The sequence below is a fragment of the Thamnophis sirtalis genome, unplaced genomic scaffold, assembly GCF_051295495.1.
Source record: "Thamnophis sirtalis isolate CommonGarterSnake01/CBP01778 unplaced genomic scaffold, rThaSir2_p1.2 scaffold_2, whole genome shotgun sequence".
Taxonomy (NCBI): Eukaryota; Metazoa; Chordata; class Lepidosauria; order Squamata; family Natricidae; genus Thamnophis; species Thamnophis sirtalis.
The window spans coordinates 74077587-74092245 of NW_028261382.1; the positions used below are offsets into that span (position 1 = coordinate 74077587).

A 14659-nucleotide genomic window follows, 5' to 3' on the forward strand; every position below is an offset into this window, starting at 1 on the left:
GCAACAATGAATAATTTTTCCAGGGTTTACATTCTCGACTGTACAGAGACGGGCAATGGAGAAAGCATTTTTAAAAAAAATAAAGAGGAGTTGTTGCGTTGAAAGCCACGCTATGAAACATAGGCGGCATGCAGCTGGGACAATTTTTCTTGACACTAGGAACGTACGTGTGACAGGGGGGCAATCACATTCCGCAGACAATTGCAATTGATGCGTTTGTAGGCGAGCCAGAGATCACTTCTTCTTTTCCTTCTTCTTCTTGTTTTATTTTTCTTTGAACCGAAGACAAAGCTGTGGCAGTTTTGAGAGGTGGAGAAATTGTAACGTTTTGCAAAAAAAGAAAAAGAAAGAAAAAAAGACGTTTTAGGAAACCTGCCGAGAAGGTCTCAGCGCAATCTTCTCAAAGCCAGAGTTGTTGCAAGCCCAATAACTTAAGGGAAATAAACTGCTGTGTGGCTTTTTCTCTAACTGAACAACTGATTGCAGTGGAAAAACACAACAGGGAGCATACATACACTTTAATATTCGCTTGCCAAGATAAGATGCTCGGCATCACAAGATAGGAAGACCTGCACATGGATTAGAGAACAAACGAAAATATACGGTTATCATCAAGAGGGCCATCACCATTATCTTCATTTAGGTAAAGGTTCCCCTCACACATATGGGCTAGTTGTTCCTCACTCTAGGAGGTGGTGTTCGTTTCCGTTTCAAAGCTGAAGAGCCAGCGCTGTCCGAAGATGTCTCCGTGATCATGTGGCCGACCTGATTCAACGCCGAAGGCGCACGGAATGCTGTTCCCTTCCCACCAAAGGTGGTTCCTATTTTTCTACTTGCATTTTTATGTGCTTTCGAACTGCTAGGTTGGCAGAAGTTGGGACAAGGCACAGGAGCTCACTCCGTTATGAGGCACTAGGGATTCGAATCACCAAACTGCCAACCTTTCTGATCAACAAGCTCAGTGTCTTAGCCACTGAGCCACTGCGTCCCTTCATTTAACAACTTCATAATTCCTTTGCGGGGTGGAGTCTGGGCAACTGAATGGAGCTAGTTGAGTAAAGGGCAAATCCTTTTTTGGCTGCCATGCCAAAAGCAGGGGGATCACAGGGGGGTTGTGCACCGGCACGCCACACCCAAAATGCTATGCGCGCAACCCCCCCCCCCAGCATGTTGCATGCGCGCAATAAGGGACAAAGCCCCCCCCCCTCCCGGTTTTGTTGCGGTTTTTTCACCTTCCCCAGTCTGCAGAGCCTTATTAGGACCCTGGGGAGAGCGAAAACAGCTTCCCCCACCTAACCCTCCAGACACCCTCCGGAGGCCTCAGGAGCTTCCCTGAAGCCTCCGGAGGGCGAAAAACGGACCTATGGGGGAATCCAGAAGTTCGGGAATGGTGACTTTTGGTTTACTTATAGGGATGGTATTTGCCCTCCGGAGCCTTCAGGGAAGCCTTCTGAAGGCCCCTGAAGGATCCGGAGGTCGAAAATCAGCCCTACGGACAAACCGGAAGTCACCATTCCCGAACTTCCGGGTTCTTCATACGGCCAATTTTTGCCCTCCGGAGCCTTCAGGTGCCTTCAGGAGGCTTCCCTGAAGGCTCCAGAGGGTGAAAAACAGTCCTACGAGAAAACCAGAAGTCCATTCCTGAACTTCCGCTTTGCCCGTAGCGCCAGTTTCTTACTCTTTGGAGGCTTCAGGGAAGCCTCCGGAGGGTGAAAAAAGCCTGAAGTCAGCTGGCCAGCATGCGCGCTGGCCAGCTGACAGGGCAACGCCTCACGTGTCCTGACAAATGGCTTCGCATCCCACCTGTGGCACACCTGCCATAGGTTCGCCATCACGGGTGTAGGGTCTCCGTCTTGGGACTTGATGACCGACAAGGTGCCTTCCAATTCTGTCCATCTGTGAAAAAGAATGGATCCCACTTGATCAAAGGTGATCACGACAGAGAGCCAAAGCAAGATTGATCGACGACATCAACAAGTATGGCGGGCTCAATTGGCAAAAGAAAACTCAGGACCGTAAGGGTTTGAATCATGTGGAAGATGCCTGTCCTGACCTAAACTTCACCAAATCACGAAGCAGGATCCTTGTCCCTAGGAAACCTCCCCCCTTTTTTTTAATTAAGCTAATGAGAATTCCTCTCATTCACTCACATACAGCAAAGTCCCGGCAAACAGTCTTTCAAAGGTGAATTTACAACCACAGACCTCATCAGGCTTGGACAGCTGCCAGGTCAATAGTTTCCAAAGGCAACGCTATACAAGGAAATACTTGGCAAGGAGTCTCTGAGAATCACAAACAAATCTTCCCACTAATGAAGCGAATGAGTGGTCTCCTGCAAACTCCACTCCCCCTTCGATCCTCTTTATTCCCTAGGGGAGGGGGCCATTCATCTGAATGTAAATCATGTGACCATACATGCTGCAACTGTCAAAAGTGTGAAAAAAGTGTCATAAGTCACTTTTTCCAGGAACTGTCATAAGTGAAGGAGTACCTGTGTATCTTTGTGATCACCAGAAGTCAAAAACAACTTGATGGCATGTAATCAATCAATCAATCACACAGACACACACAGACACACAGACACACACACAAACACCAAAAAAGAAACTTCTGTAGGAGATGACCAGGCTGAGCTTGAGGGAGGCGTCAAACACATCATCAGTCTCAAGTCTCTTCACACCCACAAGATATCTAAGCCCCACCCACCTTGAATCCCATTGGCTCTGGCCTGTTTCCAATTAGCTTCAACTATTAGTACTTCAGATCCTCATAGAGTGTTAGCATGCAATTAACCTGCATGCATTTGAAACAACCTTGACTTTTGTCATCCTGCGCATGGCAATCTCACACCTATCCGTGGCCACAGCTGCAAACGGGCTCCCCCATTCGCACAGACACGTCCTCTCCGATTGGCTTGTTGCAGGGAGTGCAAGACCTCAGTAGAGAAAGCGTGTGTGAAAAACACAGCACCATCACTCCTTCCCCAACACACTTTACAACCGTCTTTGGAAAGATGCCATGTCAGCAGGGCACCTTCCAACCCACACATGACAAGGCAATTGCTTAGGTGTGAAGTCCCTGCTGGGCTTTGATCCAGCTTGTGGCTCTCGCAAGAGAAACAGTCTTTGGTTTCAGATTGCACTTGCGAGGAAGCTGCAGTGAGCAAGAGGGAATGACAGACAGCCTGTAGCATCCCCAGATGTTTAAAGAAAGGAAGTGATGTCTTTACCCACTGTGGGATCATCTGGTCCCAGAGTTAGTTCTTGAAACCACCCATCCCTTGTTTATTGTTTCCTATCCCCCCCAAAAGTCAGGGAAAACCAAAACTCCTAAAGTTTCTAAATGGCTATGGAGATTCTTGGTTACCCAGATTATGGTTGTCTCAAAGGTGCCCCCCCCCCCCAAGAGGCAACTGGACTGCAGGCAAGTTGGCCAGCAAGGAGTTGGCTGTGTTGCGTTGTCTTACAGCCAGTTGGCCATGGCAAGTTGTTCTAGACCTGGAAGAAAATCACCAAGCTCAGAGAGCACGAAGGTCCCCCCAGAATTTTTCAACCATCCACGGCTGCTTTTTTAAACCATTTTGATGAATCTCTTCAAAGTATTTTGAAAGTTGTTGTCCCAGAACCTGGTTAAAGAGCAGAGGAGAGCAGAGCAGAACAGTAATTGAGAATGGAATGGAATAGCATTCTTTATTGGCCAAGTGTGATTGGACATACAAGGAATTTGTTCTCAGTGCATAAGCTCTCAATGTATATAAAAGCTATCAGCAATAAATCATGATCATAGTCATCATAAAAATACATTCATCATGAGTCATGAGATACAACACTTAGTGATAATCATAGGATGCTAAATAAGCAATCAACATAAATCGTGCTAGGAAACTAAATAAAACAATATAAATCAGAAAGATACAAGCAACAAAGTTATAGCCGTAAGTAGAGGAGATACTGTATTTTTTGGATTATAAAACACATAGGATTATAAGACGCACAATGATTTTGAAGAGGTAAATTTTTAAAAAAAGGTTTTGCACTCTGCAGGCCTCCCAAACCCTCTTCACGCCTTGCTTTTTGCAGAAAAAAAGGGGAGGCATGCAGATGCGTTGGGAGGCTTGTAGACTGCTCCTGGGGGCTGGTGGGGAGGCTAAAAATGAGCAAAAATGGTCCATTTTTTGCTCATTTTTGCCCTCTCCAGCCCCCAGGAGCTGGGAACGGCAAAATGCTGTATTCAGTATATAAGACGCACCCAGATTTTCACCCACTTTTTTGGTGGGAAAAGGTCCATCTTATATTCCAAAAAATACGGTAGGTAATAGGAAGGATGAGAAGAATAGTAATACAGCCTTACTAAATAGTGTTATGGGAATTAGTTGTTTAACAGAGGGATGAGATGGAGGAGAAAACTGTCCTTATGTCTAGTTGTTCTGGTGTTCAGTGCCCTATAGCGTCGTTTTGAGGGCAGGAGTTGAAACACTTTATGTCCAGGATGCTAGGGATCTGTAGATACTTTCACAGCCCCCTTTTTGATTCGTGTATTAATCCATTAGAAGATGATGCTTTGGATATTTATTGGTGCTATCATCTATCTTCTCCTCCAACTCTTTTTCATGAAGCCACTTCTACCTGCCTTCACTTTATCAGCCTCTGTCTCAGAGAGAAAACCAAACATGTCAGTTTTATTCCACTTACTTGACATGTTCACTCTCCATTTATCGCAAAGTGACACATCCAGATCATTGACGGCAACTTAAAACTCCACTGCAACAATTTTTCAGCCCCTGTTTGTTCACTGTACAAGGAGCAGCTATTGTCTCCTCCATTTGACACCCGAAAGTCAAGTTGATGTGGTTGGCAGAAACGTTCCTGCGAATAAAGAATGGAATTTTGGATTTTGAGGATTTTGATGTATTTTTTTTCAGTCTGCGTCTTTTTGTGGTTGTTGTTTATTCAAGAGTAAAATGTATTGAAACATAACCTTGAATACCCGAAGTGCATGTCTACTATATGTATGTATCCTTAGACATAATGTCCTCTGAGGTCTGTGTGTTTCTAAAAAAGGGGTCCCCCTATCTAGAAGGGGCCCTTGGTGCTCTCTGAGCCAGGTTGTTTCCTTACAGAGGTTTCACTGATGATGTTACCTAATTGGGTCATGAAACGTCTGCAAGGAAATCAGCAATCTCAGAGAGCACCAAGGATCCCACAGTCCTCCTCCTCTTTCTCCTCCTCCTCTTTCTTCTCTGTCAGAGTTAGTTGCAGAAAAATCAGATCCAGAAAGCACACACAGATAACTGATGCAGCTGGATTCATTAACTCCTTTATATACATAAGAATAGATGAATAAATGTACAATACCAATAGGTGATTCTTCCAAGTAAACACAAGGCAGGAGAATTACAGGCAAACACAAGCAGTTAGTTACATTTCATGAGACAATCCCAGACAGACTGCTAGTTTACTTCTCAGAACAGCAGACTACTTAAGTTTCTGTTTCAATACTTTGCACAGATTCAGATCTGTTTCAGCTCCCATTGGCTGACTTAGTTTCTATGTCTATTCATTGCCTGACTTTGTTCTCATGTCTCTCCCAGTCATGAATATTTTAACATTCTCCTCATCCCCCCCTCCTTTCTAGACCTGATGATATTACCTAGTTTGGGCAGTGAAACATATGCAAGAAGACAACCAACTCAGAGAGCACCAAGGGCCCCTCATTTCAACCCTGAGCTACTATTCTCATGGTTTGGAAACCTATCTATTTACTTTACCAACCTTTCGTATGTTTTGGAAGGTTTTGAAAACTGCACTGCAAAGCTCCAAGTAGAAGATCCCCAAAACCAGCCATATATGGAGATAAGAGAGCCCAGGGATATCAAGCCAAAGAGATGACGATCAGCAAATAGAACTTAGGGGCAAAAGGTCTTCCTGAGGTTTAAGGACAGATTAATAGCCCTTAGACTTATATACCACTTCACAGTGCTTCACATCCCTCTCTAAGCAATTTACAGAATCAGCTATTGTCCCCCAACAATATGGGTCCTTATTTTACCCACCACGGAAGGATGGAAGGCAGAATCAACCTTGAGCCAATCAGGATTGAACTGCTGGCAGTTGGCAGAGTTAGGTCGCAATACTGCATTCTAACGACTGGGAGGGAGGGAGGGTGGGAGAGAAGGGAGGAAAGAAGGAAGAAAGGAAGGAAAGGAAGGAAGGAGGTAAGGGTGAGGAGGAAGGAGGAATAGCAATAGCCCTTAGACATATACCCCTTCACAGTGCTTTACAGCTGTCTCTAAGCAGTTTACAGAGTCAGCCTCTGGCCCCCAACAATCTGGGTCCATATTTCACCTGGGATGTGTCAACCTTGAGTCAGTGAGACTCGAACTGCTGGCAGCCGGCAATCAGTAGAAGTAGCTTGCAGTACCACCATCTAACCACTGCGCCACCATGGCTCTTAACCACTATATTCTTATCCGACTGCTTTGTCATCGGATGCAACATTTCCCCTGGGCTCTGACTAACGCTGTTAATGTGACGGGTTGTCCCAGCCCCAGCTAGCTCACTGTGGGGGTGGGGTGTCAGTGGTTTTACACACCCAGCTGGCATGGAAGTTATCAGCTTGGCAAAAAAGCACAGGAAGGCCCTTCTGCGACACCCCAAACGGGTCATGTTTGGGACGACCCTGCCTCCCTCCTTTTATCCGCACTCCACCTTTCCTTTCCTGCTGCAGTTGAGTCAGCCTTGAGGGAAGCACTGTCACATCCCCCTGATAGCTATTTTGGTTTGTCCTTTCCTCTCCAGTTCCTAACATTGTGCGTGACAACCCAGCCGCGCTGCTACCCGGATCACCAACGCCTGGCCATCATCTCCCTATTGTGCCGGGTCAGCCTGGACCGTAATCTGCGGAAACAGCCTCTGATAGATCTGCAACAACTGCTGCTGGTTCTGCTTGAAGGCCTCCAGAAATGGGAGGAAACGGTAAGGGCAATAGAACAGAGCTTTCTCCTGAACCTGCCCATTGCAGCATCTTCAAGGGGAGGCAAGGGGTCGGAGTGGCACAGTTAGCATTAATATGCAAGCCCATATGTGTTCAAAGGGGCATCATGCATCGGTCATTCTGGTGGTTAACATCAACATGGAAGCCCATACGTGTCCAAAGGGCCATCATGAATCGATCATTGTAGTGGTTAGCATCAACATACAAGCCCATAGGTGTCCAAAGGACCATCATGCATTGGTCATTCTAGTGGTTAGCATCAACATGTAAGCCCATATGTGTCCAAAGGGCCATCATGCATCGGTCATTGAAGTGGTTAGCATCAACATGTAAGCCCATACATGTCCAAAGGGCTATCATGCATTGGTCATTCTAGTGGTTAGCATCAACATATAAATGGCCATCATGCATCGGTCATTGTAGTGGTTAGCATCAATATGTAAGCCCATACGTGTCCAAAGGGCCATCATGAATCGATCATTGTAGTGGTTAGCATCAACATGTAAGCCCATATATGTTCAAAGGGCCATCATACATCGGTCATTCTTGTGGTTAACATCAACATGGAAGCCCATACGTGTTAAAAGGGCCATCATGCATTGGTCATTCTAGTGGTTAGCATCAACATGCAAGCCCATAGGTGTCCGAAGGGCCATCATGCATTGGTCATTGTAGTGGTTAGCATCAACATGTAATCCCACACATGTCCAAAGGACCATCATGCTTTGCTTATTCTAGTGGTTAGCATCGACATACAAAGCCACATGTGTTCAAAGGATCATGATACTGCCATGCCGCTTTTGTCATTCTAGTGAAACATGAAAGAGCCTGCCATTGGCTTTCTTCGTATGAACCACAGCATCAAAATTTAGCTGATGCTGCTTTCCCTGCCTCCAACTTTTGTTCCTGGGGAAATTAATTTACTGCCTTTAAGTCTGTTGGCACTTAAGGACCCAGGAGCAGAAGGAGCAATATTATCTATCCTTGGATCTCAACAGAGTTGAATACTGGGTCCGATTTAACAAAATGAAATTGAATGTAGAGAAAAATAAAGTTTTACACTTAGGCAAAAAAATATATATGGAGGTACAGATTAGATTAAACCTGGCTCAATAGCAGTAACTGTGAGAGGGATCTTGGGAGTCCTTGTGGACAACCACTTAAATATGAGCTAGCAGTGTGCAGCTGCCACCCAAAAAACCAATGCAATCCTAAATTGCATTAACAGAGGGCTAAAACTAATATTATGGGAAGTATTAGTACCACTTTAAAAAGCCTTAGTAAGGCAACACTTGGAATAATGCATCCAGATTTGGTCACCATATTATTAAAAAGATTTTGAGACTCTGGAAAGAGTGCAGAGAAGAGCAACAAAGATGTTTTGGGGACTGGAGGATAAAACACATGAAGAATGGCTGCAGAATTTTGATATGGCTAATCTAGAGAAAAGAAGGACTAGGGGAGACATGATAGCAGTGTTGAGGGGCTGCCACAAAGAAGAGGTGGTCAACCTATTCTCCAAATCACCTGAAGGCAGGATAAGAAACAATGGACAGAAACTAATCAAGGAGAGAAGCAACCTAGAGATAAGGAGAACTTTACTGACAGTGAGAAAAATAACCAGTGGAACAGCTTGTCTCAAGAGGTTGTGACTCTTCCATCACTGGAAGATTTTAAGAGGGGATTGGACAGCTATTTGTCCAGAATTGTACAGGGTCTCCTGCTTGAGCAGAGGGTTGAACTAGAAGACCTCCAATATCCCTCTCCGCCCAGTTATTTTTTATGCCTGCCCTTACAGATCTCTTAGGAATGGGGTGAGGTCAACAGTAGACAGTCTTAGGTTAAAATTATTGGGGTTTGGGGATGTAACGACAGAGTCAAGTAGTGCATTCTAGGTATTGACCCCTGTTGCTGACATCGTATTTTCTGCAATTGAGTTTGGAGTGGTTTACCTTGAGTTTGTATCGATTGTTTGCCCGTGTATAATTGAGGTTGAAGCTGAAGTAGTCGTTGACAGGTAGGATATAGCAGACAATTTTGTGTACTACGCTTAGATCAGACCGTAGGCAGTGTAGTTCCAGATTGTCCAAGCCCAGAATTTCAAGCCTGGTGGCATAAGGGATTCTGTTGTGAACAGAAGAGCGGAGGACTCTTCTAGTGAAATACCTCTGGACTCTCTCAATCGTATTAATATCCGATATACAGTGTGGGTTCCAAGCAAATGAACTGTTTTTGAGAATTGGTCCAGCAAAGGTTTTGTATGCCCTAGTTTGCAGTACAATGTTACTGGAGAAAAAGCTGTTACTCTGTTATTGTGTTACTCTGTGTCAGCAGGATGAGATACTGAGATGTGCCACAATACACACCAGATTATTCTAAAGAGAAGATGTTTACCCAACGAGTTTGAGACAAGATGGATTCTCCACCCAGCCTCATTCAGTTCCGACTTCTCAGTAGGACGAAGACGAAAATCCCCCCTAGACTGTCTGAACAGACAAAGTGCTTTCCATTTGATGCTAAGTGTCAAACAACAAATAGATTGCTGTTTCTCCTCCTGAGATTGGTGTTCTTTTAACAGAAAGAAAAATGATGGAAGGGAGCTCTGTCTATTTAATTTATTCCATCACGTGGCAGTTAGAGGAGCAGGAGCCTAACGAGAATTTTAAAAATTGCCAGGGCAGCTGTTGGAAATTCTACAGCAAACCCTTTGAAAAGATGTTCACACCGACACAGCAGGAGTCTTTTGTGGGCACCTAATTACTATAGGTAGTCCTTGTATTAATAAGGGATAGGATATGATAGGACACAACAGAACAGAACAGATGAATATACAGTAAATAGGATAGTGAATGGAATGGAATGGAACGGAACAGAACAGAACAGAATGGAATAGAATAGAAATATGGAATAGAATAGAATAGAATAGAACAGAATAGAATAACATAGTTGGAAGGTACCTTGGAGATCTTCTAGTCCAGCCCCCTGTTTAGGCAGGAAACCCTACACCACTTCAGACAAATGGTTGTCCAACCTCTTCTTAAAAACTTCCAGTGTTGGAGTATTCACAACTTCTGGAAGCAAATTGTCCCACTGATTAATTGTTCTAACATATCAACATGTCATTCTAACAGGTTAAGTTGTAGAATAATGTTAAATAGGAAGGGCCCTATTTATTTGCCAGCAACTTATATTCTTTTTTCATTCCCCTTTTTTGTGCTTTCTTGCAATCTTTGGATCCAATCCAAATATTTGGACTTTTTATGCTTTCTTGCAATCTGCAGCCAACGGATGCGCTGCTGAAATTTATTTTACGGGGAATTTCGGTCCGTCGGCTTTTTACATCAGAGGTTTGATACCCCCATATTACTCTCCCGCTTTTCTCTGCAGCTTCACCGATGGCACCTTCCATTTAGCTTCTTAATTAATTGTTACGGCTTAAGAAACACCACCCTCCGGCATAATAGGCTTGGATGCCTCAGTTCTCCGCCCAGCTTGGCAGAACGGCTGGCATTGGCTTGGTCTGGCCCTCTCCGCTCGGCTAAGCTGCCCACCACCCGCTGAGTGGAAGCGTTTAGCCTGCTCCAGAGGCTTTCTTCCCTAATTTTGAACCCGATCCAATCCTGAAAATGATCCCCAGCATTTGAAAGCATCAGTGGCTTGGTGACCTTATTGTTATTCATGAGGAGAAAAGCGTTGTTTGCTTAGAGTTGTGATGGTGAACCTATGGTGTACGTACCACAGGTGGCACGCAGAACCTTCTCTGCATGCATGCAAGCCGTCACCCCAGCTCCAACGCGCATGCACGCGCGCCTCCCGCCAGCCAGCTGATTTTCATGTCTCTGCCACGCATGTGCGGGGAGTGGGGCATATGTGGGAGATGACCGTGCATGGCCGGGAGGAACACGGGGGTGCGTTTTTGGTCCCAGGATGCTGCAGGGAGGCCTGCTAGTCTCAAAACAAGGGGTGGGAGGGGTCACGGGCGCATGCACAGGGGTGAGGGGGAGCACAGGGGAATCACATGCGCAGAGGCATGGTGGGCAAGGGGTTGTCACGCACGCATTGCATTATGGGTGCAGGCACATGTGCCCGCATGTTGTCGCGTGCGCATGTGCTTTCGGCATGCAGCAACAACAATGGTTCGTATCACTGGCCTTGAAGGAACATTTTAAGACAGGGGTCTCCAACCTTGGCAATTCTGGGAGTTGAAGTACACCAGGCTTCAAGTTGCCAAGGTTGGAGACCCCTGTTCTAAAATGGATGGCCTCTGTCCACACCTTGGGCTTCCTAGGTGCCAATTGGGCCCCCTCTAAGCTCCACGTCCTCCTGGATTTGTTTATTTATAGTTTTAATTAAAAAATAAAAATAAATAAACAGGAAGCTTAGCAAGGTGTAATGGAAAAGGCGATGCTCGTCGGGCTACAAATATTACCTAGAGGCAAACTCCGAGCAAAAATGAAAATAACGGGTGGCTGCACTCCAGTGTTTTATTTGGAAACGTGCCTGGGCAGCTCATGTCACAGGAGGGTGGGGGGAGGGAGGGAGGGAGAGAGAAAGAGAGACAGAGAAAGGCAGCTTATGGATAGATAGCTCTTTTCACCCCTCGTGCCCAGTGCAGCAGTAGACTTATCTACTGCTCCACTGTGCTTCACAGCACTCTCTGAGTGGGGTGCAATGTGGCCATATTGCCCCCAACAATCTGGGTCCTCAGTTTATCTCTGACCACTCAGCATTGCAGTCATCTGAGTAGAGGTGTCAACTCACTTCTGTCCATCCTCCACAAAACACACATACTGCTCTAATCTAGACTTCCCGAGAGCCTGAAGCAAACTCCTGGTCCCGGCAGAAAACCCTTTTATTTATTTCCTGTGAATTCTGCTCATTCACATCCAGCCAAATCTTTGAAGGGAGGATTTACAATCACAGACCTTCTCTAGCTTGGAGAGCTGACAGGCTGATATCTGCAGAACTTGGCAAGGAGTATCGGAGAGTCACGAACCAATTAAGCGAACTAATTGCCTCCTGCAAATTCCACTCCCCCTTCGCTCCTCTTTTATTTCCTCTGGAAGGGGCCATTCATTGTCCACCTATTGCCTTACTCACAGGAAACAGGCTCCAGCTGTTTGTCTGCCTCTCTGATGTCTGACTCCAAAGGCAGCTGATAACTGGCATACGGCTCTGGCTCCCGCTCTGCCTCCGTTGCAGAGCCCTCATCAGAGCCTTCCCCAGACTCCAGGACTGGCTCTTGTTCCTCCCCAACCTTCTCACTGCCTGAATCTGCTGCCAGCTCTGCTGGCGGGCCATAACACATCAATCTCACAAGAGAGAAAGAAATACCAAGCTTCATTTTTAAAAAAGACTATCAATAATCGCCATCTAACTTGGAAGATCCCAGAACTGTTAATGCAAAAAGTGGTAGGAGCTAAAGTGTTGGTCTGTCCAATTAAAATCTGTGGCATTTTGCTAATTGGGTAAAGTAAGAAATCCAAGGGACCATGAGTTGGCACTAATCTGTTACAGCTTCCCCCTAGGGCTCTTCATTTTATGGAGGAAATATTCTGTTCTCAAGAGATTTGAAAGAAAGGAAATACAATTTCCTCCTGAACAAACCTGATATTTGTATAAAAGGGAAATGCATTTTTTTCCTTTGGTTTTGAAATAATGAATCTCTCCCCCCATCCCCCACCCCATTTCCAGAAGACGATGGAGACCTTGGCCATTCCTCCCTCAGTGACAGCTCTGTTTGAGTTCAGTTTGTGCTCCCACAAAACTGGCTTGTCAGACCATAAAACTAGGTGTAATGTCTCCTCTCCTAACTTGAGAAAGTAAAGACTCTTGAAACTGATTATTTCAAAAGGAACCTTTAATCAGGCAGATGGAAACCATTAGAGGCAAAGCAGCATCTGAAATCTTTTAGGCCATGCAAATGGGATTGATCTGATAATGATCCCTCCCCTTTGTCCGAATGCAGATTCTGACCAATACACAAGTGTGAAGAGGCTTCCTTAACTCTTCTGCCCTGGAAGTCAATAAAAAACATGTTCCCCTGGCTATCTCTAGTTAAACATTAAAGTAAGATATCCCACATGGCTATCATAAACATCCCTCCAGAGATGTTGGGACCTTCAGTCTTTTGGTGACAGGAAACCAGTTGTGAAGTTGTAAAACTCAGTTGTTACAGATGTAGCTAATGATTTAACTCCAAGGCTCCCCTGCTCCCAATTGAATGGCAGTTCACTTTTAGGGATCTGACACTAGGTTAAGTTCCCTTCAGCCAATTTTGCATAACCCAGCTATTCATTTCTGAATCACCGATCGCCCTCACCAAGTGTATTTATACGGGTGGGAGGAAAAAACCATACATTATTCATTTGCTTTGCATGGGAGCTTAATCCTTGCTCAGCGGTGGTGCCCTGTCTGTCCTTTTTTGGGGTCAGCAAGCTTCCAAGTAAAAGTGTTAAAATATATATTTAACCTCTACTGCACACTACAAATTGAATCGGAAGTGACTCCACATTTGGGAGAATCTTCCATTTCCTGGATGTGTATTTTTTGCTCTGTGTCTCCAGGCATAGCAGGATGATGCCAAGTTTTAGTTTTAGTTTTATTTATTTCATTTATTTCATCAAGCATGTATGAGATAACATATATGTATAAACAAGATTATGAATACATGAAATGGATATGAATAAATGGGGACATTAGGATAGGGACAGGAGGCACGTTGGTGCGCTTATGCAGGCTCCCTTACAGAGCCCTTAGGAATGGGTAAGTAAGAGCAACAGTAGACAGTCTAAGGTTAAAGTTATGGGGGTTTGGGGAAGAAACCACAGAGTCAGGTAGAGCATTCCAGGCGTTGACCACTCTGTTGCTGAAGTCGTATTTTCTGCAATCGAGCTTGGAGTAGTTTATCTTAAGTTTGCATCTACTATGTGCCCATGTGTTGTTGTGGTTGAAGCTGAAGTAATCATTGACAGGTAGGACATTGTAGCAGATAATTTTATGTACTATGCTTAGGTCAGACCGAAGGCAGCGTAGTTCTAATTTGCCTAAGCCCCAAATTTCAAGCCTGATGGCAGAAGGGATTCTGTTGCGAGCAGAGGAGCGGAGGACTCTTCTTGTGAAATATCTCTGGACTTGCTTGATTGTATTAATGTCCGATATGCACTGTGGATTCTAGACAGATGAGCTGTATTCAAGAATTGGTCTAGCAAAGGTTTTATATGAAAGTTGAAACAGTTCACCCCTCCCTCTTCTCCCCAATTTTAAATCGGGGTCTTTTTGTTCAGTTCCCTGTTTGCTGAGATAACTTTCAACTCTTCAGTGGTGTCAGGGTAGTCCTCGTTTAGCAACCCTAATTGGATCTACCATGTTTCTCCAAAAATAAGACCAGATGTTGTATTAATGTTTGTTCCAAAAGAAGCATCAGGACTTATTTTCTGATTAGGTCTTAATTTTGGGGGGAAACACAGTATTAAAATGTGTTGTCTGGCTGACGATCTTAAACAGAGGTTATTTTTGGCGTAGGGCTTATATTATGAGCATCCTGAAAAATCAGGCTGCTGTCAGGGTTCTGGATGCCCTAATTAAATCATGAGCCTCAAGCCAAGCTTCAAAAGAAATCCAGTTATTTATTAGGAGCAGCATGCCAGCATGTACCAAAATGAAG

The 14659-nt window shown here is 44.9% G+C and overlaps 1 protein-coding gene across 1 annotated transcript in view; it reads left to right on the top strand.

Annotated features, from left to right (window-relative positions):
* Nucleotides 1-14659, top strand: part of FAM178B (family with sequence similarity 178 member B) — a 291511-nt gene that overhangs the window by 131193 nt on the left and 145659 nt on the right. The window contains exon 12 of the mRNA XM_087703499.1: nt 6798-6974. Within this exon, the coding sequence (XP_087559625.1) occupies nt 6798-6974 (177 nt within the window). The remainder of the gene's footprint in view (nt 1-6797; nt 6975-14659) is intronic.